This window comes from Haplochromis burtoni, unplaced genomic scaffold (genome assembly GCF_018398535.1).
Source record: "Haplochromis burtoni strain Fernald_Lab_line unplaced genomic scaffold, NCSU_Asbu1 Contig_89, whole genome shotgun sequence".
NCBI classification, from domain to species: Eukaryota; Metazoa; Chordata; class Actinopteri; order Cichliformes; family Cichlidae; genus Haplochromis; species Haplochromis burtoni.
Window position 1 is genome coordinate 1,898,989 of NW_024582450.1, and position 23,601 is coordinate 1,922,589.

A 23,601-nucleotide genomic window follows, 5' to 3' on the forward strand; every position below is an offset into this window, starting at 1 on the left:
CCCCCCCCCTCACTCAGCCATGGAAATGACCAACTGGCTGCCTGCGAGATGAGGGAATAATGACGGGCCGATTTCCTTCCTTTTTTTAGATGCCATTTCTTTCAGTCATCTGTCATCGGTGTCATCTCTCAGGCCCATGTAATAACCCTGTGTGTGTAGTTACATGCCGCCTGTGTGAGCGCGCGCGTACCCGTTGGTGCTGTGGTAAATAACGGCAGGACAGTCGGTGTGTGTGTGTGTTTATGGCAGAGAGCGAGGGCACATCGTGCTGGGTGTGATGCTGAGACATGAAAGGATTCGGTCAGGCTCCATTTAGTTCAGAATGATAGCAGGACACTGGGAGCTGCTGAGGAAAGCAAATCTGCCGCCAGACACTGTAAACTCTAAATGCTTCTTTAGCTTATGAACACCTGTCTGCCATTTCACCTACTTCGCTATCCCAGAATGCCATGTGTGACATGGCCCTCACCTTTTCCTGCAATCTTAAACAAATGCAATTACATATCAGACCACTCCCACGTTCTCTTAGCATGACGCCTGCTGTCTCAAATGTAAGCAGGGCAAACAAAACCCCACACTATCTAATGGTCAACTAATGGTGTCCTGACACACTGTATACTCATACACATCTCTGAAGTTCCCATTAGTAATAATGCACATACAAACACACCTTTGAACGCAGGGGAAACTATTAACAGGATAATCAAGTCTTTCCTCTCATAAGCTCAACACCAGAGCAATGAGATTGTGGACTTTAACCCTTTCCTTTGCCCTTATTAACATCAAACAGCTGTTGGCGTGTGGGCTACAAACAGGTGAGGCTGTTTTCTAATTATATATTCTCAAGTTAGACTCCGCCGGAGTATCAGAGTGTGGCGCTGAGACAAAAGGGTTTAAACCAGTTGAGTTTTGCTTTCTGCCTGCACAGGTGAGCTCCAGGTAAATGTAAAGCTAGGTGTCATTTGGAGGGGATGGTGCTGGGAGGTTTGATGGGGCAAAAGGGGAGAGAGTGAGATGCACTGTCTATTGACTATCACACAGTGCACCGTTGTGCCCTCGCTGGGCTGCGATTGTGCCGGCGGACAAAGCCCTGATTCAGCACATCCTTTCCCCGAGGGAGAGCTCTGGAAACCGAAGACGGCGGCCATCCCCTCCCTATTCCCCCCCAATCATCCTTTGCTTCTTTTCCCCCCTGTCTGTCGCTATCTCTCTCTCTCTCCCTCTCTCTGGTCAGTAACATGGCAGTAACCATGCATCAAAGGGAATAACAGAACAATGCAAGGGACCAGCCAGGAATTTGAGGGGTTTTTTTGAAACAGGAATTTCATATGGCTAAGTTCTGTCATATCTGGGGTGAATGATCTGAGCAGCCACTGGACCAAATATCAAAGAGAAAAACAAAAAGGTCAGACATTTAACTATAACTTGCTACCTAGCCTAGATAGTAAAAAGTGGAAAACTTCTGCACCCTCTTCTCACCTTTCCCTTACTGTAACATAGCCAGTAACGTGGCAGAGTCACCCAGGCCTCCCGACATCAGCCGGGATGCACCACAGATACACTAATGGACTCCAAGCCTCTTCAGTAACTGGTATGTATTTTATAAGAGGCCTGGTGTAAAGTTAATACAGCTCTGTGATCATCTGTGATTATGCATCTGTGTGCGTATGCTCAAGGATGTTACACAGTGCAAGATGCTTTCAGACCAAATGGATGGCTTGAATTTCATGGCCAATGAGAAGGCAGGGACTCGTCTCAGATCTATCTCTGTCTATGTCTCTGTCTATTTCTCTCTCCTCCCAGGTTAGCAGAGTATTTCTGCATTAATCACCATGACACAGGCAAGGCAACTCAATTTTCTGCTCCTGTAGGTAAGGTGCATGGCGTCCCGAAACGGTGGCACGAGGCATGAAACAGGCAAGCGGGGGCTAATCTTTGGTTACTAGTGTAATTGAAATGCTATCCACACTGTAGGGTGCATTAAAGTCTGATAACACCGGTTCCTGTGGCCAATTTAAGTAGCTTGACTTCCCCTGGCTAGAAGGGAATAAAGCAAAGGGTGAGAAAGAAGGGGAGAGAAAGAGAGAGGGAGCGAGCGAGAGAGAGGGAGAGAAACGAAGGAGACAGAGTATGTCAGATAGTGGGGGGGAGCACGAGGGAGGGGGCTGATAGATAAGGCCGACAAACCAGGCTAATTCTCCAGGCATGTTTCTCATTGTGATCCAGGAAAAATGAGAAAAAAATGAATCACAGAACCAAAAAATCAATTGACCCTCGGGTGGCTTGTCAGGCTGCGAGTCTGATAAACCTAAAAGCTTCGTTAATGTCAGCCTGCCTGTACCCAACAGATAGAGCACTTTGTAAATGAACCCGCTTTGATAAATATATTAAGGAAAGCTGTGAATAAAAGGCACAGACTTGTCATTTGTAAATAGAACCCCCGCTACATGGAATTAGAATGATAAAATGGGGTTCCATATAATTAAGTTTGTGTAAGACCTGAAATCCGTGCAAATACCTTCCCGGAATTTTGAAAGGAAGCTGTCAGTTCAATTAATCTGAACATCACCCTGAGAATGTACTGAACAAAATTAAGCTGCAGATAAAACCTGGGCTAGTATTTTGATAAGTAATTCCTGTATCATTTCTTTGCTTCTGTGATCATTTTATTTAATCCACCACCCCCAGTTATGTGCTAAGCCATCTACAAAGGCCCTGCTGGCCAGGCCACCAAAACCTTAATCCACCATATAGCTGGTGTAAAATGGGGAGGGGGTGGAAAGGCAGTTTTGCCTTTTGTGGGGGCACCAGTGGCGGTGGTAGGTATGGTTTTGGATGAAGGGGTGGGGTGGGTGTGGGGGCTGTAGGGGTAGCTTATGATCAGTGCCTGTCTCCCTTAAATATATCCCAGTGAATACATGTGCATCAAACCACAAAGACCACTGACTTAGCCGCGGAACACTTTACAGATAACACCGGAACATCCTGGTAGCTTACATATAATAATGTTACAAAGGTTGTCTGTGTGTATGTCTATGTGTGAACCTCTGCATGTGTCTGTGCGCGATGGGGAGGGATGTACATAAACGGTTTTCACACTTTAGGAGCATTAGCCGTCTTGGCTGATGGGGAGAGGGAGGCGAAGGCTTTTGAAAATAAAAGGCAGAGCGATGCTGGTGGTGGAGATAGGGCAAGCGGAAATCTTGACTCACCAGTTGTTTACTTGCAAGATGGTGAGGCCCGTGTCTTGGGCTAGCTGCTTCTTCTGCTCTTCAGAAGGGTATGGGTGCTGCAGGAGCAAGGAGAGAGAGAGAAACAAACACATACATGAGCCTCTTTGACATACAGATTAGCATAAATATCCATGCATGTAAGCACTCGTATAGCGAAGCGCTGGAAAACGAACACGTGCTTCGAGTCAAGTTCATGGCTGTTGCTTATTACTGTATCTATTCAATATGTTCCTGTGTTTGTTGCATTGTGTAACTTAAGACTGGACCTTCTCATGACCTCCACCCAATGCCGCCTCTTGCACATTATAGACATTCACACCATACACGTGTCCACACCCGCGCATACATACACACACACACACACACACACACCCACACACACACACACACAAACACACACGCACAGTTTAGTGCAAAACCTGTAGGAGCTGGCCAAACAAGTTTGTCAACACTGTCACCAGTGATAACCCCCATTCTTTATCCCCACCCTGCCTACACAAAAACAACATATAGCACACCTCCAGAAAGAAAAGACACTTATGACCATACACACTTTGACAAACATGACTTTCCAGTAGGCCTAAGCCATATATTGTGGTGTCTGAGAATCCTTTTATAACATACCGGCACAGCAACAGATTGAGTGGGTGAAGATTTGTGGAGAATACATTTATCTTTCCTTGAATGTCTGACATGTATCCCGGTGGTGGCTCTTTCATAGAGAGCAGCTGAAAAGAGACTAATGCTAAAAGAAGAGAATGCTGTGAAATGTGCTCCACAGATATGCCAAGATTTTTACCTGAAAATGTAATTCTCCAACAAGGTCTGCAATGATACTATTTGTGTCAGGTCCAATCTAGAGAACATTGGCTGATATAAATGGCAGACCTTGGGCTGCCTTGTTCCCCCTGGGCCTGCTATGAAGCATGACAAAACAACAGTGATCGCTGGTGACAGATGTCTTTAAGGGCCAGATTAGGAGTCGGGGCGCACGCAAACGAAACAAATGAGACACTATGTGTTTCATTCAGCCGCTGTAAACAGAAAGCATGCATGCACACAAGCACGTGCAAACAGAAATGCAAATAGACAGATGAAAATTATTCATAGACCTGACACCTACAAATCAAAACACACACACACAAATCCTTTTTGAGGTGATGTTTATAACTCCCCCTCCCCAAAAAAAGAAAAATACCTTAAATCTTCAAAACTTTAATTTGATTGTTTCAGTTCCTTTCCGGGTATATGCTCATTGAGCACATTTCACAGCTGGCAATGTATGCCCAGCTCGTGTTAATTGAATTGAATTTTAACTTGAAATGATAGCAGTTGCTCAAGAAGCATTTTCTCATTTACCGCTGTAATAATTTATATGAGAAGTCATATCAGCAGAGAAGGAGATTCCTCCTTTCAGGTAGCCCTGCCTGTTTAAATGTAGTCTGTTTTAATTAAAGAAGGGATGAAAAAATGGTTTGAGGAATGTGCACAATTAATAACAAACAAGGCTGAGATTGGACAAATAATGACTCCCGGCTGCAGAGGGGGATTAATCTGATTTGTACTTGTGTACTTAGTCCCTTTTAATATGCTAAAATCATTAACAAAGGAAAGATGATAATGCTTGCATAGAAATACATTTTTTGATTGCCAGGTGTTGACATTTCCTTGGCTACTGGAGACAGAGTCGCCAAGGTATTGTGTGTGTGTGTGTGTGTATGCACATTTGTGTGTGTCTCTGTGTAAACATTTTCAAGAGAAGCCACAGGGTGCACAAGATACAAGCTCTATTTTATATATATATACATATTATATATATATCCTTTTTTTTAATCCATTTTTCCTTTTAAGTATACACTATATAAACCTCGAGTATGCAAATGCGCCTAAAAACCTACACAAGTAGAGAGCTGGCTAAAGATGATGTTGTATGGAAGTGTGGAGATAGGAGCAGCCTAAATTGGAAATGGGAGTGGGTCATTTACATTGTATTAAGGCTTCCTCAGCCTCTCAGCCCCAGACCCGGTCATCAATCGCCTACTGTCAGCCAGAGCGCGCTCTAGCCTGGTGATAAATACGCTGGCCAGCGGCACGGCTCGTCCAACAGCCACCACGTAATGAATGGTTTGAACAAACAAGAAAGATGTCTCATCAAGGAGAGTGGGGATGTTAAAGCCCCCCTCGCACACAAAACCCCTGAGTAAGGAGATTTACTCTGACCGCATAGACAAGAAAAAAAAAATCCTATTTCGTTCAGCTCATACCTCTTCCCCTCCTTACTTATACCTCCCTGTGTCAGATGATCACCCCCTGCAATCTTAATACTTGTAAGCATTCGCCCATAGGCACTGCTGAGTGTACACACAGAGAAACAAATCTAAACGCAAACAGACTGCAACATACAAACAGCATGAGTACATAATCAGTCTCTTCTCTTCATCTCTGCTCGGCATTCTTTGTCTTGCATTTGTTGCTGACCCTCCATGCCCGACATATGTGTGATTTTTTTATGAATTAGAATGCAAACCAGACCTGGCGACACACACACACACACACAAACATAAACACACAGACATAAGAAACAAGCTGACATGGTGGGCCTAGTGGTTACAAGTCTGGAGTAGCTGTGAAATTGGAGAATGGTTGATTGTTAACTGCCACAAAAAATACATATATATATATATATATATGGCAAAATCTTGAATGCAAAGTGATTGGAAAAAAAAAAAAGTCCAATGTGTATCTTCCTGGATATGTCCCTCTCTACCATCAGGGGACGTATGACATGAGTATTTAATGGAAGGAACACAAACACCGTGGAAGATCAAAGATGGTATTGATAACCTCCCCACTGGCTTTGGAACCACTCAATATGTTCAGTTACAAACACCACAGCCAATATCCTTAAAAGAAGATTGACCACAAAATGTAAAGCAGTCTATAAATAATTAGAGGCAGACATGAGCAGTTTCAATTTGTTGTCCCGGCAGCGCGAGTCTCGGATCGAAACAACCCCGTTAATTATTCTGAAACCTGTTAATGGAACAGGGCACATTATCCTGATGGGCACATGTTGTCTAGCTCCTGCAGTCTGACCTTAAAAAAAAACCCCCACTCAGACAAACATCAACACAAACACCGATGCATACGCAGGTGGACCAAATTCTGTCTTTTCCTAAGAATTGAGCTGTGCTTGTACTTCTGTGTGTGTGTGTGTGTGTGTGTGTGTGTGTGTGTGTGTGTGTGTGTGTGTGTGTGTGTGTGTGTGTGTGTGTGTGTGTGTGTGTGACCGACTGCTGGCTAAATTACAGGGTTTGATGTGCTCTGTGCTCTCTGATAGTGCTGGATGTAATGGCCCCTGTGGTTGCTGAACATTACAAGCTGAGGTAGCTCTAGCATCTGCTGCGTACGGTCCTTGACCCCACCCTCGCCACCACCGCCACCACCCGCCTGAATCCAGCTTAGCAGCTTGGCATTTCATTGTATGCAATAACCACATCTACCGCTGGACCCGTCTTAACTTGACACCACACCTTTTGCACACCTATCTACTCATCCAACATCCAGTTTGTCATATATCACTTTTGTGCTCTCCTGACACCTATATGCACCCATCATCAAATCCCGTGGCCCGGTCATTATCCCGGCTGTTCCGTACAACCCCCACCACTTTTCCTGCTCTGCGGCTTTCACTCTTCCCCCTGAACCTGCAGCTCCTTGCATGAGCTGCAGTTGGACCCCATTGATGAATTACATCATCAGTGTGTGACATGAGTTATAGAGGCAGGTCACAAGGTTACAGTGGCTTGCAAACCAATTCCATGCTAATGACTCACAGGAAATCAAAGGCCATTGGCTGTTTACCCTCAGTGCAATGACAACACAAAGAATATACTCGGGATCAATGGGGTGATTTAGCTTAACCTCTTTTTGATTTTCATGGTAACTTTAATTAATTTAAAAAAAAAGCATTTGCTACACAGATACAGAACTTTTTCATGTGTTGGAGCCACTGGTGGACTTTATTGTGACTCTTCTGTATCTAAATTTACGGAAATATTGCATCTCAATATTTCCTTTCATATACGCCTTCCACACACTGATTGGAATCATATTTGTTTTTAATCAAAGTGACTGGAGGATGATAATAATATTCACTGTCAGAAATAAACGCAATCAAATATAGGAATGACATTTTAATATGGATTTGGCATTGAGCTGGGGTAAGATTGGCACATTTTAAATATCAAGTTGGCGCTGTTAATAATGTTACAATTGGCTTCTTTGACAAATGACAATGAGATTGAATGCATATCAGCATTACTGAGAGATCAAACAGATATGACAAATAAATCCAGTTGGAGTTTTTGAATCCTTGCGAGTGTTTACTATGCACACAGCCTACCTAATGGTTGGCTTTTTAGTCGCAGGTTTCTGACAGGTTTTGTGATTTATATTGAAGAATACAGTTAATTACGTCCATCTGTAGACATCAAATGGACGGGCACATGACAATTAAAAAGAGAAGTGTGTTCTATTTCTGAGAAATCAACTTTTGAAATTTGTCTGAATAAATGCAAAAAAAATTATTTGTGGTTGAATTTGGTAATAGTGAGTAGAAATTTGCAAGAAATTTGCAATTGGTAAATAATCCAGCTTTACTGTTTAAAAGATCAGTTTTATTTATGTAACTGATTCTAAATAACTGTGATGTTTTTAATGGACTCTGAAGTAAGAATAGCAAACTTGGGTATACATATGTGGGACCTTTGAAAGTTAAAAAAATGCTGTTGTCCTTCCCTACGTTCAAGCTCATCTCCAACTTTCTCTACTCTGTTCTCTCTTTCTCCCTGTTTTTGTGTGATTTGAGGGAAATGGAGGTGGGAGGCAGTTGAGGGTTATTTGGGTGTTTGCTTTATTTCACTGGGAACTACACTGCTTCCTGACAACAGTCTGAAAACAGGCAAGAATGCCACATGACTCAATGACTCAACCCTGCTGGTTTCCCTTTCTCTCTCGCTCTTGCTCTCACTTGACTACACACACAGGGATACTGCCAGTTTATAAACAGAACTCACATGACGCCAAACAACAAACCGCACGCACTGCATGCCAACCTCTGATAACAGCAAATAAAAGTACATCCATATCTACACCTCATACGATCTGCATTCAGAACATACCACTACACTTGTCTTGCTCTCGCTGCAAACTCCAAAGCTTCCACAGTAAGTATAAGGGCTCTCAGTGGACTGCCCTCTGACAGTAAAACAGTGATGATTGCAAATACAAGGTGGACTGGTGAGGCCTGCGGCATCTATTATAGAGCAAAAGGGCCCCCAGTCTGTCTGTCTGCCTCTCTGACTGGCTGGCTGGTTGGCAGTGTATCAGTACTACTACTGCTGTTGCTGCCACGGCCCCCCACAACAATCGCTGGCTGGGCTCCTGAAGCCAGCTCCTGGACCTCTGCCAGCAGCCTGTTTGCTCTACACCATTAATTTATGTTCACTGGAGACAGTGCAAGGTTGTAGAGAAGCTCTACGGCATAACTGCCCGTTTGCCTGCCAAGCTCCAGCAAGAGTAAGAGCGGAATGAATGGAAGAGAGGGTGAGGAAATAACCCTGGAGGATGTGAAAGATATAGGCATCTGATTGTACCAAGCTCCATGAGGCTAAATAGCAATCACTCCCACACAATCCCAATGCACCTCCAGACTTAGCGATCGACCAACAAAAAGAGCGCAATGTTTTAGGGTAACACCTCCAAATTCTATCATGCATAATGAAATGAAAGATATCATTTTATCCAATAGAGGAGATAAAAATGTTTAAAAAAAAAACAAAAAAACCCCCTGCTCATTATGTACACAGAAATCAAAATGAAACTCCCAGATGAGTTTCTGTTGAGCTCAACCACAAATCTATTAGTCGTTGCCAACAGTTATATCTACAAACTGCATGTGTGCTGTGTTGCAGACCCCGGTCCACTTGTGGCCGGGAGACATAACACAGAAATGCGCCTGTCTAATCGTCAGATTGAGATCATGGCTTATTTTTTCACCGCATGGCTGCCCCTGTGCTTTCAAGAGGAGGAACGCGATCCTTCCATCCTTGCAGTGTGGGCCCTGGTTTTCTATCTCTCTCTTGTTTCCTTCAATCTCTCCTTCTCCCACTGTACTCTATAGGTCCCAACAGCAATACTTCTCTTGCTATACTCACTAACCCCTTTGCCCTCATCTCGTACCCTCTTTAGTTCACCTCATCGCTTCTCCTTTCCTCTCATCTCGTCTCGTCCCCCTTTTTCAAAGTTTCCGCTCAAGCTTTAAGCCAGGTCCTAGAGGGCAGGAATTTGGCCTGGTTTTTCAGTCCAGGCTGCTGGCTTTGTTGTGGTAACTGCCTGCTCAGGGGCACCCAGCTCTGTTCTGCTCTCCTTTCTAGCTTGCATGATGTCAACACACAGCCACGCTCACTACTTGCTCTCAAGAAATCTTTAAAACATGTTCTTGCAATGACTACAGCCGAGCCAAAGGATCATCCTACAGAGGGATTTGTTCCTATTAAAACTTTATTGGTATACATTTTCCAACCTTTGGTGGATTTTAAAAAAAATAATTCTTAGTAATGACTCTCCTGTTCCATTTTGTGCTATGATGTTGCTTGTTAAATTGTGAAATGACTGGTGTTTTGCCTTTGCACGGTACTTTTCAAACCTATGAAGAGATCATTAGAGGTTTGCTGGGTTGGTCATAGCAGTCGATCCAGTCACTTTGCCTGCATGAGACAGCTCCATATTCGCACCACGCGTTATTGTTGCCAGTCACAAAGTCATGGCAACGTGAATCTCTGAATAAACATCGGCACTGGTTTAGTAACACGCAGTGTGCACATGCTACAAAGGAAGCAGTCGTTTTCTGGGGCTGAAACATGACATTTTTTTTAGAAGCTATGAGCAACTGATTTAAAAAGTAATTTGTAATCAATTAAAAATACATTGTATCAAAGTACATCTGAGACGAATGTATACTACAGGAATACAGAGTGTTGGAAACCATCCCATAGAAATGTCAGGAAAACAGGGGCTGGTGTCAAGACAGTAAAGCACTTACAACTAAGAGCTTGTTGGAAAAAGTACTTAATATTAACATACAGAGTCGCTCTACGTTTACCCTCTTACTCTATTATGTTCCTTACACTTTGTTTAACTTCCTAAGTCAAAGTAAAGTGGGGCTGATCTTCAATTGAAATAGAAACAGATTCATTTGGTAAGATGGACAGATTGAGCTACAGAAAAAAGGGGGGGGGGGTGTTCGCTCTTCAAATAGAAGCTTCTGAGAGTTTCCACTTGACGGATCTCCCTTTCACTGTGAATTAACTTAATGAGAATAAGTATTCAAATACACATCCAGCACCTCTTTTAGCTCTATCCCTCTCTCTTTCTACTCTCTCCCTCTGTTTCTTTAAGACTCCACATTCTCAAGAGAAAGGCCAGTGCGTTCTAATAGTAAGCCTCAGGACACAACAACGAGAGCACAACCACTTACAGAGGACAAACAAGAAACCCCCAGGGCCCACTGTGGAATGTCAAGCCAATTTGGAAGATATCATAGGACATTTGTAATGTCAATTTTTGTTTTCAGGTCAAGAATCAAAGGCAAACACGGTCGGTAACATTTGTCCATTACATTGCAGTCAGAAACAACCCCTCCCCTACCAAAAAACAGCTGCGGGGGACACTTCCTGTTTGCTAATGATGCTAAATGTGTTCAAGTCAACCATGTCAAATTTTCTCCCCCTCCAAATGGACAGCTGGGGTGGAAAGAAACATTTTATCTCTTTTCCTTCTCTGCCTCCCTTTTTCTCTACCCTCTGCCAGTAAAAGAAGGTCCATGGCAGGAAGACACTTCAGATCACATCTCTGTCAGTGAGCCGGACGAACATAGCCGCTAGTAAGCATAGGTGCATTCATCTGAGATCACAAGTACTTCCAGGGAACAAAGTCAGCCAAGCCCTGATCAGTCACCACCCTGCCCCTACCTGTTGTGTCTGTTCTCTTTTACTAACTACAATTTTTGCCTTTCAGAAATGCAAGTCTTCTGAGCTCCCCTTTCATCTAGGAGTGTATGAGTCAAGGAGATATCTCCTGTCATTGCTCAACACCCAGGGGCGGCTGGCTGCATGGGGCTGTGTGGACTGACAAATGCCCTCAGGATCTTTCACTTTCTTAATGTTTCTCAAAGGAGGGTCGGCATGTGACAGGAGTTAAAATGCCTTTATGAAGTGCTGCCAAGAGGAGAGGAGAGGAGAGGAGAGGAGAAGAGAGGAGAAGAGAAGAGAAGAGAAGAGAAGAGAAGAGAAGAGAAGAGAAGAGAAGAGAAGAGGCGAGGCTTGTGTTGCTTTTAGTCTGGTCAATAGCAGCCAATCTTTAGGTGCATTCTTCCATCCCATTTTCTCCCTGCTTGTAGTGCTCTTAGGCTCAATCCTGCCCGCAGGCCGAGGTGACCTTTGCCCTGGCTGGCCTGCCTAGCTACAGCCCTCTCGTTTGTTAGCCGCTTTATCCACTGACAAAGCAGGCAGGAAGTTGGCAGCCACCCAGCAGCCCCATGGGAGGATGACCATCAGCTAGCTCAGCTTACTGCTTATTACAGGATGCTGGGGAGCATGTGTGTCTGTGTGTGTGTTGGCATATGTGTTTGTCCTTATTTTTATGTCTTATGCATTTATTGCATGTTTGCATGCATGCATGTTTAGAAATGTGCATATGCAGACATGTTTAACTGAAGGTTTTTGTGCAGGAAATTCTTCCATAGAATAGGTCATGTCTCCAAGTTAACCAGATCAGCTATACATGTTTGCAACAATCAGGCAACCTTCCAGTCGCTGGACTCAGGGGACCCCAGCACACTTTCTCTCTCTCTCTCTCTCTCTCTCTCTCTCTCTCTCTCTCTCTCTCTCTCTCTCTCTCTCTCTCTCTCTCTCTCTCTCCACTCTTTCTTTCCTCACCCTCCTCCTCTCTGCAGCCTGCTCATCAGAGCGCTCAGAACAGCTCACTAAAACATTATATCATAAGACACTCTAGTTTCACTCTCGCCACTCCATAAAAGTCAGGTAATTCATACTTCATTTATATACCTTCCCATTAATAAAGCTGATGAACTTTTACTCCTTAAATCTAATGGGCCATTTTAGCACGACTGCCAGCGCTTGCCGTTTTCTCTTTCCTTTTCCGTCTGCCTCTTCTCTCCCTTCTATTCTATTAGTACTTTGAAGAAGGATAATCCGCAGGCACTCAGGCACTGCACACGTACAGTGGTATGTGGCTGAGGATGCAAAGAGAAGGCTTAGGAAATTTTGAGACTTTTCACTGACCTCTGTCACAGACAAGCAGTGACACATACCATCCATGCGGTTGTTTTGTTTTTTTCTTTTCACTGTTTTCCCCTACCTCTTTCTATCTGGGCACAACAGAAGGTCACTGACCTGCAGGCCTGATGCAAGGCATCATGGCTCCTCAGCTCTGAGGCTGTTGACAAGCGACTGTGTTCTTTTCAACAACTCGTTGAACCCCCCTCCCAACCCCACCTCCCTTCTCAGGAATGTAACACAACCGCTCACTGAGGTAACCCAAGCCCCTCCCCTCTCCCATCCTTCATTTGCGGAAAGAGAAAGAGAGAGACAGAGAGTGAGACCGAGACCGAGACCAACTGGGGGTGTTAGACAGCTGTCCCCCATCTCCCCATCTAACTCTTGCTCACTCTCTATTTCTCTTCCTCTCTTTAGATTTGCTTCTAGCCCACTGCCTGTGGAATAATTAATGATGCAATTGAGCTGAGGAGAGGACTCTGACCAGCAGGGGCCATTCCTGAATGCCCGGGTAGCCGTTTTATGGAGGACCGGAAAATAGAAACAGAGAAAGACATGAAGAGACAGATAGGCAGAGGAAGAGAAGGATATAAAACAGTCCAACAGCGAGAGGAAGAGATTGTTAATAGTCTGATCCTCAACGGTCTTCTTCCCTGTTTTCGTCCCCTCTAGTCTAATCCTACATCCCCATCCCCCTCTTCTCTCTTCCATCCTCATGGCGGGATTGGGGGGCCTGACCTGTCTGGTGATTGATGGTAATGTCTCAGGAAGTCATTTTCCCCGACAGCACCCCGCCGCCTTTCAACAGGCCTGGTGCAGAGGTGAGCCCATCACATAGACGCTGTTAACTCTTTCCTCACTCACTGGCCCAATCTTTCATACTGATCTACTTCACACCCTCATCTCTGCACCACCTTCTACCAACCCCAACTCAAAGACCTCAAGTTCTAAGACCATGGCAAGGATGAGAATGGGATCAGTGAAAACAAGTCATCTTGACATAAAAGCACAGGCCATCTTGAAGTGGATCTGCCAGGCAGCCCCTAATTCAGGTTGCTGGGGATAGATCCCCACGATTCCATTACTGTCAGTGCTTACCACCTCCATTATGGCAATTAGGACATGGCTCTAACACTAGGAATGCTTTGCTATCTTCTGGAATTGCAAACATCTGCCATGTCTCCGCTCCATGTGTCGGAGTGGAGTTGTCGTTTCTTAAACACACATCTTTTTACAGTCACACTCTCCCCTCTTTTTTCCCTCTTGTTTCTTCAACACTGCTCTCCACATTTATTTTCTTAATTCGACTCAAACTGTGCCTTAAAGAGATCCTTCTCTGTTTGAGTCCAAATAACCTAAAATGATCCGTGAAGAGACTTGCGGTTCCTGATTTCAATAGGCTTCATTAGTTTTTAATATCTAGCCAAGAAAAGGAGGGGAAAATGGCATGGAGATAATCAATGGAAAGGGGCTGGTACCCTATTAATCTCCCCCAAAGGATTGTGGGTTAATACACGCTCTTGCATAGGCAAACATGGCTGTGTGGTGAACACATCTGTCTGCCTGGATGGGTTACTTAATGAAACAGCCAGCGTTTGGCTGCTGAGATGGATGTCATTCCCTCAGTGAAAAATGAGTTCTCTCTCTCTCCTACTATGCTGAGGCAGAGCCACACATGATAGGACTCCATTCAATTCACTAGAGACCTAACTGTGCCCCTGTGTGAGAGCAGCTTGTCGGGCTGGACAGGCAACGCATGGGCACTCGAGCAAGTCTTCATGGAGATCATATCAGGGAATCCTAATGTGAGCAAGACTCAGAGTGATCTGGGAATGAGAGAAGTCACGGAAAGACTAGATGAATGGTATTACAGTAGGAAGATAAAGAAGAACAAGAAAGAGGGGAGATGAAGGTTGAACCACCTGGGCTAGATAAGCAGGCTCAATGTGTGTGTGTATTCTAGATTGTAAGTATGCCTGTGTGCATGCATCTGCCAGTATACGAGTGCATGTCTGTTTGTGCATGTATCAGTGCGCATTCTGACAGTGTTGGAGGTGACCCCTGGTCAGGGAGTCCTGTAACAGGAGCTCACCTCCGGTTCTGCGAGCTCTCCTCTCAGTGTGCTAAACAGCCACCTGAAGACAGGATTAGCTATTGTGACCCAGCCCCAGAGGTAACTGAGATACACCTCTGGGGACAGACATGAAACGCACACTGTCACGTGTTGCAGAGACGCAGCCAGGTGGGTAGAGACTGACACAGACGAAAACAGCCGTTTAAAAAAAAAAAGCTGTAAAAGGGAGACAAGATAGGACAGGTGGTGGGAGGGATTGTAGATGCAAACAGGACGCTTATAAGAGGATGATTGCAAGCAGGATACAGTGTAACGTAAAGCAAGTTAGGGTGAAGGTGTCAGTGGTGTTTGCTGTTGTGTAAAGACAACAAAGCTTCAGAGCATAAGAGGATTGGGCAGCCTAACTTACTGCCTTCGGGTAGCTGAGATTTGTGCCTCTGTGGAAATTGATGCCTGTCAGCCTATCTATGACTCAACTCTGACAATATGCATGCATGTGTGTTTCTGTGTGCATGTAAAAGTGTGCATGCTGTGCTATGACAAATGAGCGGTGCCTAATTTGTGACTGATTATGCAGGCTGCGGGTGCCCTAAACCTCTTTGAACTTGTAATTGCCCCTGGTTTCAGTAATGAACATTAAGGAGGATTCAGAAATGTGTGGCTAATTACACATTTGCCCCCTCCACACACGCACACACACTTGCACTCTTTTACATTTCTTCATCCTATTGCTGGAGAAGAAAGAGGAAAAGGAGGAGTTGGAGAAGGAGCATGAGAGCCAAGGAGGAGGTGCTGGTTTGGGAGGCATATACTCCTGTTGTTACCCTCTTTATCTAAATAATTGTACAAGCGGGTTTATTGGCTTTAGAGAGGTGCTTTGTGTGTCAGTTGGTGCAGCCCTGGGGATGTAGGGGACTGGCTTTCCCCAAGATCAATATTAAGAGAGATTCACATCTGGAGCCAAGGCCTGTTCTGCTTAGATTTGGATTTATATATTTGGGGTTTTTTTCCTATGTGATTTTTCATTGGCTCTCTTCTTCCTCTATCCATCTGCTTTTTCTTATCAGTGTGTGATAAAGCCTACTTTTGATAGAGAGACTGTTATCTATCACACATGCTCATTTGCTTAGCCTTACATGATCTTGGAGGGACTTGGCTACAGAGAAATCCAGAGTTCTGGAGTGAACTACATCTGCTCTGTGTGGAGAGCAGACACAACACATGGCTCGGTATAAGCGCTGAGCAGAAATGCTTGAGCAATGAAGCATTCTGGGTAAATGGTTGCAGTGCAGGGAAGGTCTACTGTGGCTAGTGGAGGGGGAAGAGTCGGGGAAAGGAGCAACAAATTGACCTGCTCAGCCTGGGTCTTTGATGTGGACTGAGCTCTCTCTTAAAAAAAAAAAAACAGTCCATATGTTCAGAGAGGGAATAGAGATAGGATATCAATGGGGGAAAATGAAAAGGTGAGGAAGTGGGGGGAAGAGGTGAGAACAAGAGGCATGGCTCCCAGTTATAAGGACCCCACTGTGCAGGAATCCCACTGCCTACCCCTGGACTAAGAGCCGGGCAAAACAAAAGCATGCATTTGAGAAGAGTTGGACGGGAGGGGAGAAAAATCACACAAAATGGCAGGAGTGGGATTTGGTGCAGCTAGGCTCCCATGACAAACCAAACAGTGAAACACATAGTCTGTTTTTGATTTATACTCCGTGCCTCCATCCATCTCTCTTTCCTTGCCTCCCTCCCATTTTTTAGCCCGGCTTGCCATTTCCATGCCTGTGCTGCTCCTTTTCCCTTTTGCATTTTCTCCTCTTGGTGTGAGATGAATATCAAAGCAATAGTGGGGCAGCTTGGAGGCCTGCAGCAGAATCTCATTGGCCTCCATGGTCCCCAGCAAGCAGCCGCCACTGCTCTAACAGCTCTTGCCACAACCCTGCAATCAACCGCGGGGGCAATGAGACCAGCCTGCCGGGTGGATATTCTGGAAGGGTAAGGGGTAATTTAAGGGAACTAGTTTTAAGACGTCAAACCAAAATCCTCTTATATATTTTGTTTTGAATAAGATAACCCGAAAAGTGTCAAAGGGAGGAAAATCCTACACAATCAGCTCCGACCATCTTAATAACCTTGTTTTTTAACCAGGGGCATGTTCACTATCGCAGACGCTGGGCTCCCTCACTGCATATGATGTCATTCTGTCCCGTGTCCCGCTGAGCTGGCTCAGCCAGGTCCTAGCTTGGATCAGTGTTATTACTACATAAGCAATGGACAGCAGTGCTGAAGGCAGGGAAACGTTACTGAACTGGGGTCAATTCTCAGTGGAGCACACAGACGTAAAGAAGCATCCTCCTTTCTCTGCACGTGTGTTCTCGGAAGTCTCTCAACTGTTGTGAGCTGTAAGTTTATAAATTTGAGCGGCCTTGACAGGCTGAGTTCTGTTTGTAGTCTGCTGTGGTCAGGGCATGTGCAGTCACCTCCACAGGGGCCAGTCAAAGTCATGCTGTGCTGGAGCTCTTCGCCCGGGACACCTTATTTAAAACCATTATTTAAAGAAATGCATATAATATCACCTTTCGTGAAACGTGTTATTATTACTATTATTATTTTATTTTTGCTGGACGATAATTTGTAGGTTGCTCTCTCTTTTTTCTTTTGCAAACACCGTGGAATTTCATGCAACTTAATCACCTCCATGCAGTGGGAATGTACCGTAAACAGTCCCTCAGCGAAAGCACTCATTTCTGCTACTTCATTAAACAACCTGCATTAAGATGCAAGCAGCAGGAGTGAAAATTAACTGGAAGGGATTGAAATGAGAGGAAACACGGAGGAGGAGAAGTGGTGTGTTTGTGCAGGTATCCCAGCGTTAAAAGATACACAATATAATATGATGCTCATTTTGAGAATAAGCAAGCTATGGGATTAAGAGGGGGGGAAAAAACTACAAAAAAACATGCCAACAATTTTTTTCAGCGTATAGTGAACGCAAGGCTAATGTGCCACGCTTTATATGTCAGTAGATTCCAAGTGGGGTTAGTTGGCTTTGAAGTGGAACTGTGACAGATCTGGATTAGAGGGCAAAGTGTAAAGGTCTGGTGTTGGAGCATGAAACGAATTAGGATTTATTACATTCTAATACAGCACTAAATCTCTAGAAACACCTACCATTTATGCCAAAGCACTGTAAACAAAGCTTTTGTCAGTCATAAGAGCTGTGACACACTAGCATTTGAAAACAATGCCATAGTTGCTCTGCAATGAAAACAAAAACTTGATTTATTTTACTCATTTACTCATTCTGTTTTCTTCTTTGCAGATTAACATTCTTGAGTAAAATAAGCCTAATTTCTCTGTGAGGGTCTGCCACTGCTGTGTTAGGCCCTCTGTGGTGTACTGGCTGGGGAAGAACAGATGGCAGATTGAGGTGGCTTGTGTCTGTTTTCCAGGGTCGCTGAGCAGCCAGCATTAGAACACAGAGGCTAGACAATAGCTAGGCACCAAACCTCGAAACCCCCCCCCCCCCCCCAAAGGTCTCTTCCACACTCATTATCAATGACTTTCAATTACCCCTGTGCCAAACATCACCAAACTATCCTGTCATATTGTCACTAACATCTGTTTTGCAAACACACAGGGAGCAGTGGGTCTTGTCACAAAAGTAACCATGTGATGACTCTTTTTCCTGCGTTTTCCACTGATGATCACACATTCGGGCAGTGGCAGTGAACCAAATTGTCGCCTGGGTTGCTACGGGTGACTGGAGGACTGACTTTTGAGCTCCTGAGGCAAACAAGCACATGACAGATTAGTGTGTGGGCCTCCTCCAGGCGTCCACCTCTGTGACCCTTAGGAGTCCCCTCCTTACACCCCCTGCTCTTACCCCTAAAGCCAACCCCTGCCTCTCCTTTGTTCATCCAAACTATCAACAACCTAGAGAGATGGACAAGCAAACAGATTTTTATGTTTTGCAGTCAACAAAAAGAGGCTAAAGTTACTTTGAATAATATTTTCAACGTAAAACTTTTTTGTCTGATCTATTATCAAACACAGTTATTATTTTTTTTTATTGAACCGCTCAGTTAAATGAAATTATAGGTAAGTCGACTATTTGTTTATTGAAAAAAAAGTACTGTGCCATGTGTATGGGAAAGAAAAAGTAGGCACCAACAAATATGGAATAAATAGCTTTTGGCAGTTCGATGTAAAAGGAGGAAGGGCTATTTCAAACTGTTTGCAGATGTGTGTCTGCACCAGCTAAATGCTGCTTGTACTGGAACAACACAGAAGGATTAGAAGGACTAGAGGAGCTTAAACAAAACTGGGGATACTACAGGGCTGACTGTTTAGTCTACTCAAACAACATGTCCTCTCTTTTTGAGGAATGGACTTGTACACTTGTTTATCGTATGGAACAAACATCCGTTGCCAGGTTTGGCCATGCCTGCATCCATGTCTTGTGAATGACCCTAGCCGACTCTTTTATGTGCGTCTATAAAGGGTGGCAGAGAGAGCAGCTCCCATAGGAGGGCTCGACCTGACGATGACACCCTGTCGTCATGGAGACTAATGCTATGTTGGGCTTGGATCGGGAGTGTGCGCATGTGTGGGTGGGGCAGGGGGGATAGCTACTGTCACTAGTGTACCTAATGATGTTTTCAGCACAATGCTCTTAACTCTAAGACGCTCCTCGCTCTGGTGAACACCTGTGTTATCTGCACTGGTATCTTTACTGTTCTCGTAGGTACATTTCACTTTTCAGTCAAAACATAGCTCATTAGTCAATACTCGTACTGGTGTTACATTTAGGATGATAAAAGCCAATTATACTAATAGCTACATTTAAATACCATCTACCCATACATAAACATTTCAGAGCTGAACATTTAGTTCTACTTCACAGTCCAAGGACTCTCTAAATGACTAAAGGATATATCACTTCCCTTTCAAGGAGCCCAGGGGACCAATACACCTGGCTTAGCAGCTTAACAGCATTTCCCAAAACACCCAGGCCAAAGGGTGGCCCAGCACAGAACTTGAGACGCTTGATGCTCTAGTTGGCTACCTACTTGCTCGTCTGACTGACCGCTCTCCCTCTCTCCTACGATCCCTCACTCCCTTGTTTGAGTGCACACACTTAAGGAAAACTTTCAATTTGGCCCCGATTGCTCCTGAGGTTCCTTATTTATTTTCATAGGTGTTGGAGACTTTACACTAGTCAAAAAGACAAGGCCAGAGCCCAGAGAGGTATCTTTGCATCTGAGTGCTTCCTGTTTTCATTGCTAGGCCAACCCTTGTCTTTACAGGGGTTAGTAAGGGTTAGCGGGGGGTTAGCAGGGGTTGAGAAAGAAGGAAGACCAGGGGCGCCAAGGGGCTAATTGTAAAATTTAAAGTTTGCTTTTGCTGAGCACAAAAGGGCATTACTTTTGCAAAGGTAGGAAAAAACTCCCATCACTGCAATTTTACAAATCTGACACGTTCTCTGAAATCTTTCTCTAGCTACTTATCTGACTCTCTCTTCCTATCCTGAATTCTGTGGTCCATGCTTCTGAAGTGCAGCAGAACATTTTACCCCTAACAGTGAAGTTTACCTTTCTGATAACATAATCTCCCTGTAGTATTGAAAAGCTTATACCAACAGTCTGGGATTTCCCTTCCCCTAATGTGGCTGGAAGACATCCAGAACCTCATGGTGAGGGAGGGGGGTATTAGAGAAAAAGAGTGGGAGGGAAGATAGAAGAAGGGAGTGGAGAGACAGTCTGACCCTCTTCTGCCAGCTAACACCAGCTGATCTGTTCAACACTCTGCCAATTGCATATGGAGCATTTAAGGTTGCCAGCTCTGCAGTCAATACGCATATGGCCTTGACATAAAAGAGATCAGGGTTATCGCCGCCTTCTCTGATTGTGCAATTGTGAAGAACTGTCTCTGAGATCAATATGGTGCAAAAACTGTACTTTCCCCTTGCCTGGGAAATTGGCATACCGAGATTAGCGGTAAATATGACTTCAAGTGAGGTTACTTGCTATATATGACCGTCATGAAGGAAACAATCTTGTGAGTTCTCCCATGAGAGTGTGAGGTCAGAGTAAAGCAAGGGAGGGTGGGAGGGGAGAGGCAAAGGGCAATTTTGTTATACTGAATCTAAAAGCCAACAGTTGTTACTACTGGCCTGTGTTGTTTTTTTGTGTTTGAAGGGGGTCCTGTCCTTTTGAGCTTTTCAGAAGATGTGACAATGGCTGGATGTTGAGAACATATGTAGAGAGACCCCTGCGGCTCATGGAAGAGGAGCTCCATGCTGGCCCCTCAGTTTGAGAAAATACAAGCCCGCTCCTTTCACTCCTCACCCCTCAGTTAATGAATGCGTGAATGGCAGAATGCCGCTATAGGCCATTCAGGGGCCAAAGTCCCCAAGAATTCACCTTTGCACAAATGCATCCAGCTATGGCAAATACATTTGCTTAACAAATTAAAAGAAAGAAGAATGGTTAATGGGTGTGAGTGTGTGTGTTTGTGTGTGTGTATGTGTGTGTGAGCAAGAGAAAAAGAGCGAAAGAGTTTATGGGTGGGAGAAGTGGATGGTGAGAAGAGAAGGGGGATAATTCAATTAGCCGTCTTCCTCAGCAGAGAAATGAAGGCAGGTTAAAAGGGAGGGATTATTATTTGTACGAGACTGGCCAAGGCTTTGCACAAAAGAAACAAATAAAGATTGGATAACATCTACAAGCAGGGTTTGTGATAAAGGGGTGAGAGGGAAAGGGGAAAAAAGAGGGTCTGAATTAACCAGCGTTCTGAAAAAATGTGCCCCTCCTTTGCTCACCGCTATTTCAATTCAAATTTAAAACAATTCTAAAGATAATTGGCAGGGACTCTTCCAAAAGGTCTGTGCAGAAGCTGTATGGGGCTTTCATCAGGAAAAATGACCAATCTTGAGAGAATTTCTAGCCTTACCATAAAGCCTGTGTATATAATTTGTTATTTTGTTGTGTTTTAATGACACACAAAAAAACAGGTAATCTTAACAATATTTGAACATTTTTCTTTCAACTAACAGTTAGTGGTACTCAAAAGTTTAATGTCTGATTGAAGCCTGGTCTGTAGCATTTGGTGAGAGGTCTCCAGTCAGAGAGCGATGGGAGCCGCGAACAGCTGTGAAGTCATTTTGATAATGATGAGAATAATAAGCGTGCAGACTGGCGTGGTGGAGCCGCTAAGGCCTGCGAGGCTCAGGGCTTTGCTGTTGCAGCTTCACTGCTCCTGAATAGATAAAAGTGATTAAAGCACTCCTGATTATCCCTGACCAATATGTAATGGATTTACAGCCCTTTCAATTAGGCTGTATTTGCTGGCTGCTTATTACTTGGGCTTTTGGTTAGGTAATCAGGGTACGGGGCTTTGAGCTGGGAGTGGGCACTGTGGTGGTGGTGGGGGCTACAGAGTGCACAAAGGGCACATGACCCTCTTAAATGTGCGGATGTTCTAAAAGACTCTAAACTAAGGCTCCTTTACTTTCACATTCTCTCTCTCATTTCTTTTTTTTATTTTCCCCATCCCCCTAAACTGTCCATCCATCCCTGGAACGGGGAACCGCAGCCTCAAGCAGCTTATGTGTCCCGGCGTGGCCACCTCCTTCTGAAATCTGACCTGTGTTGCAAAATCAATACAACCTGATGTTCTGATAATGTCCTGACATTAGAAAGGGAGAGGGGACATGTGGACCACCCCGTTTCACTAAGAAACATACTCACGGGAAAATAACGGTTGTGATTTTACAGTTTACATTTAAATTACTGTGACATTTAGACATATGATCCAAGACTCTGATCAGTCATTGTCAGAGATTTCTGACAGAATTGTACGGTAAACACTTTCCTATGGAGCTATGGAGAAGAAATAAACTAACACGTGTCAATTTTATCGAGAGATAAGTAGATTAAGGTTCCCTTATTCCACAGAAAGACTGATTATGTAAAGAGGCCTTCAATTCCACATCCTACTTCTTTACACAGCTACACAGTCACAGTCGTTCTCTTTTATTCCCCAGTTGTTTTTTTTATCATGCTGCTTGTTCAGGCCAGAGCTGCAGTGCATCTCGTACTAGAATAAATGTCTTGGATTGCTGGGTCTTTTCTTTCTTTCTTTCTTTCTTTTTTTTTTTACAGAAAGTGTGCTGAGCAGAGTAAACAGCCCAAACTGATTAGATTGACCTGGTCACTGTGTCCCTTTGACAGGTGGCTGACAAGTGAGCATCGCAGCAGCACCATCACTCTCCCTCCTCAGTAGCTACTGTGTGACAGGTGCGTGTGAGTATGTGTCTTGAATGTGAGTGTCTCTAAATGTTTATTTGGTTTGTTGTGTTTGTTTTTTTAAAATAATATAGACATATCTCCAAATTATAATGGTTGTGCTTACCGTGAGATGCTGGAACAGCCACGCCCTCATGATGTTTGTGGCCACCTTAGGGAAAATGCCACGCTTTTTCTGCCTCTTCTTATCCTTGTCTGGATCATCGTCATCCCCTGTGCCAGGCGATGCAACGCTGTTGTCTAAGCCATCTCCTGGACGGAAACCAAACCCAGGGTTAAATAACATCCCCGACCACACCACAGGCTCAGAATACAATAGCAAAAAAAAATGGAACAGAGGTATACAGTCAAAGCTGAGTTTAAGGCTCATGAAAGATGGATAAACGGACAAATACCACAGATAACTTTGAAAGAACTGGAAAGTGCTGCACTAAGGCCAAACGAATTTCCACAGCAAAGCCAGTGTTGTGTAGTGAATATATGGAGGTAGGGGGATTTAGATGGCCTTAGACGAAGGGCTGTACAGAGACTGAGAGGTTTACATGGAAGCCTCGCAGAGCTGCTCTATACCCCAGAGCACGGGAGGGGAATAGGGGTTAATGACTCTAATGTTATGGTTGGACGCTGAAACA

General features: G+C 44.3%; 1 protein-coding gene across 8 annotated transcripts in view; it reads right to left on the minus strand.

Moving 5' to 3' along the window:
• Nucleotides 1-23,601, minus strand: part of meis2a (Meis homeobox 2a) — a 77,434-nt gene that overhangs the window by 21,347 nt on the left and 32,486 nt on the right. For 7 of the 8 annotated variants that reach the window (XM_005942642.3, XM_005942640.3, XM_042222630.1 and 4 more), the window contains exons 8-9: nucleotides 23,076-23,221; nucleotides 3,213-3,289 (exon numbers count right to left, since the gene is read on the minus strand). In XM_005942642.3, coding sequence (XP_005942704.1) covers nucleotides 3,213-3,289; nucleotides 23,076-23,221 — 223 coding nt within the window. The remainder of the gene's footprint in view (nucleotides 1-3,212; nucleotides 3,290-23,075; nucleotides 23,222-23,601) is intronic. The other variant, XM_005942641.3, reaches the window with a different exon arrangement.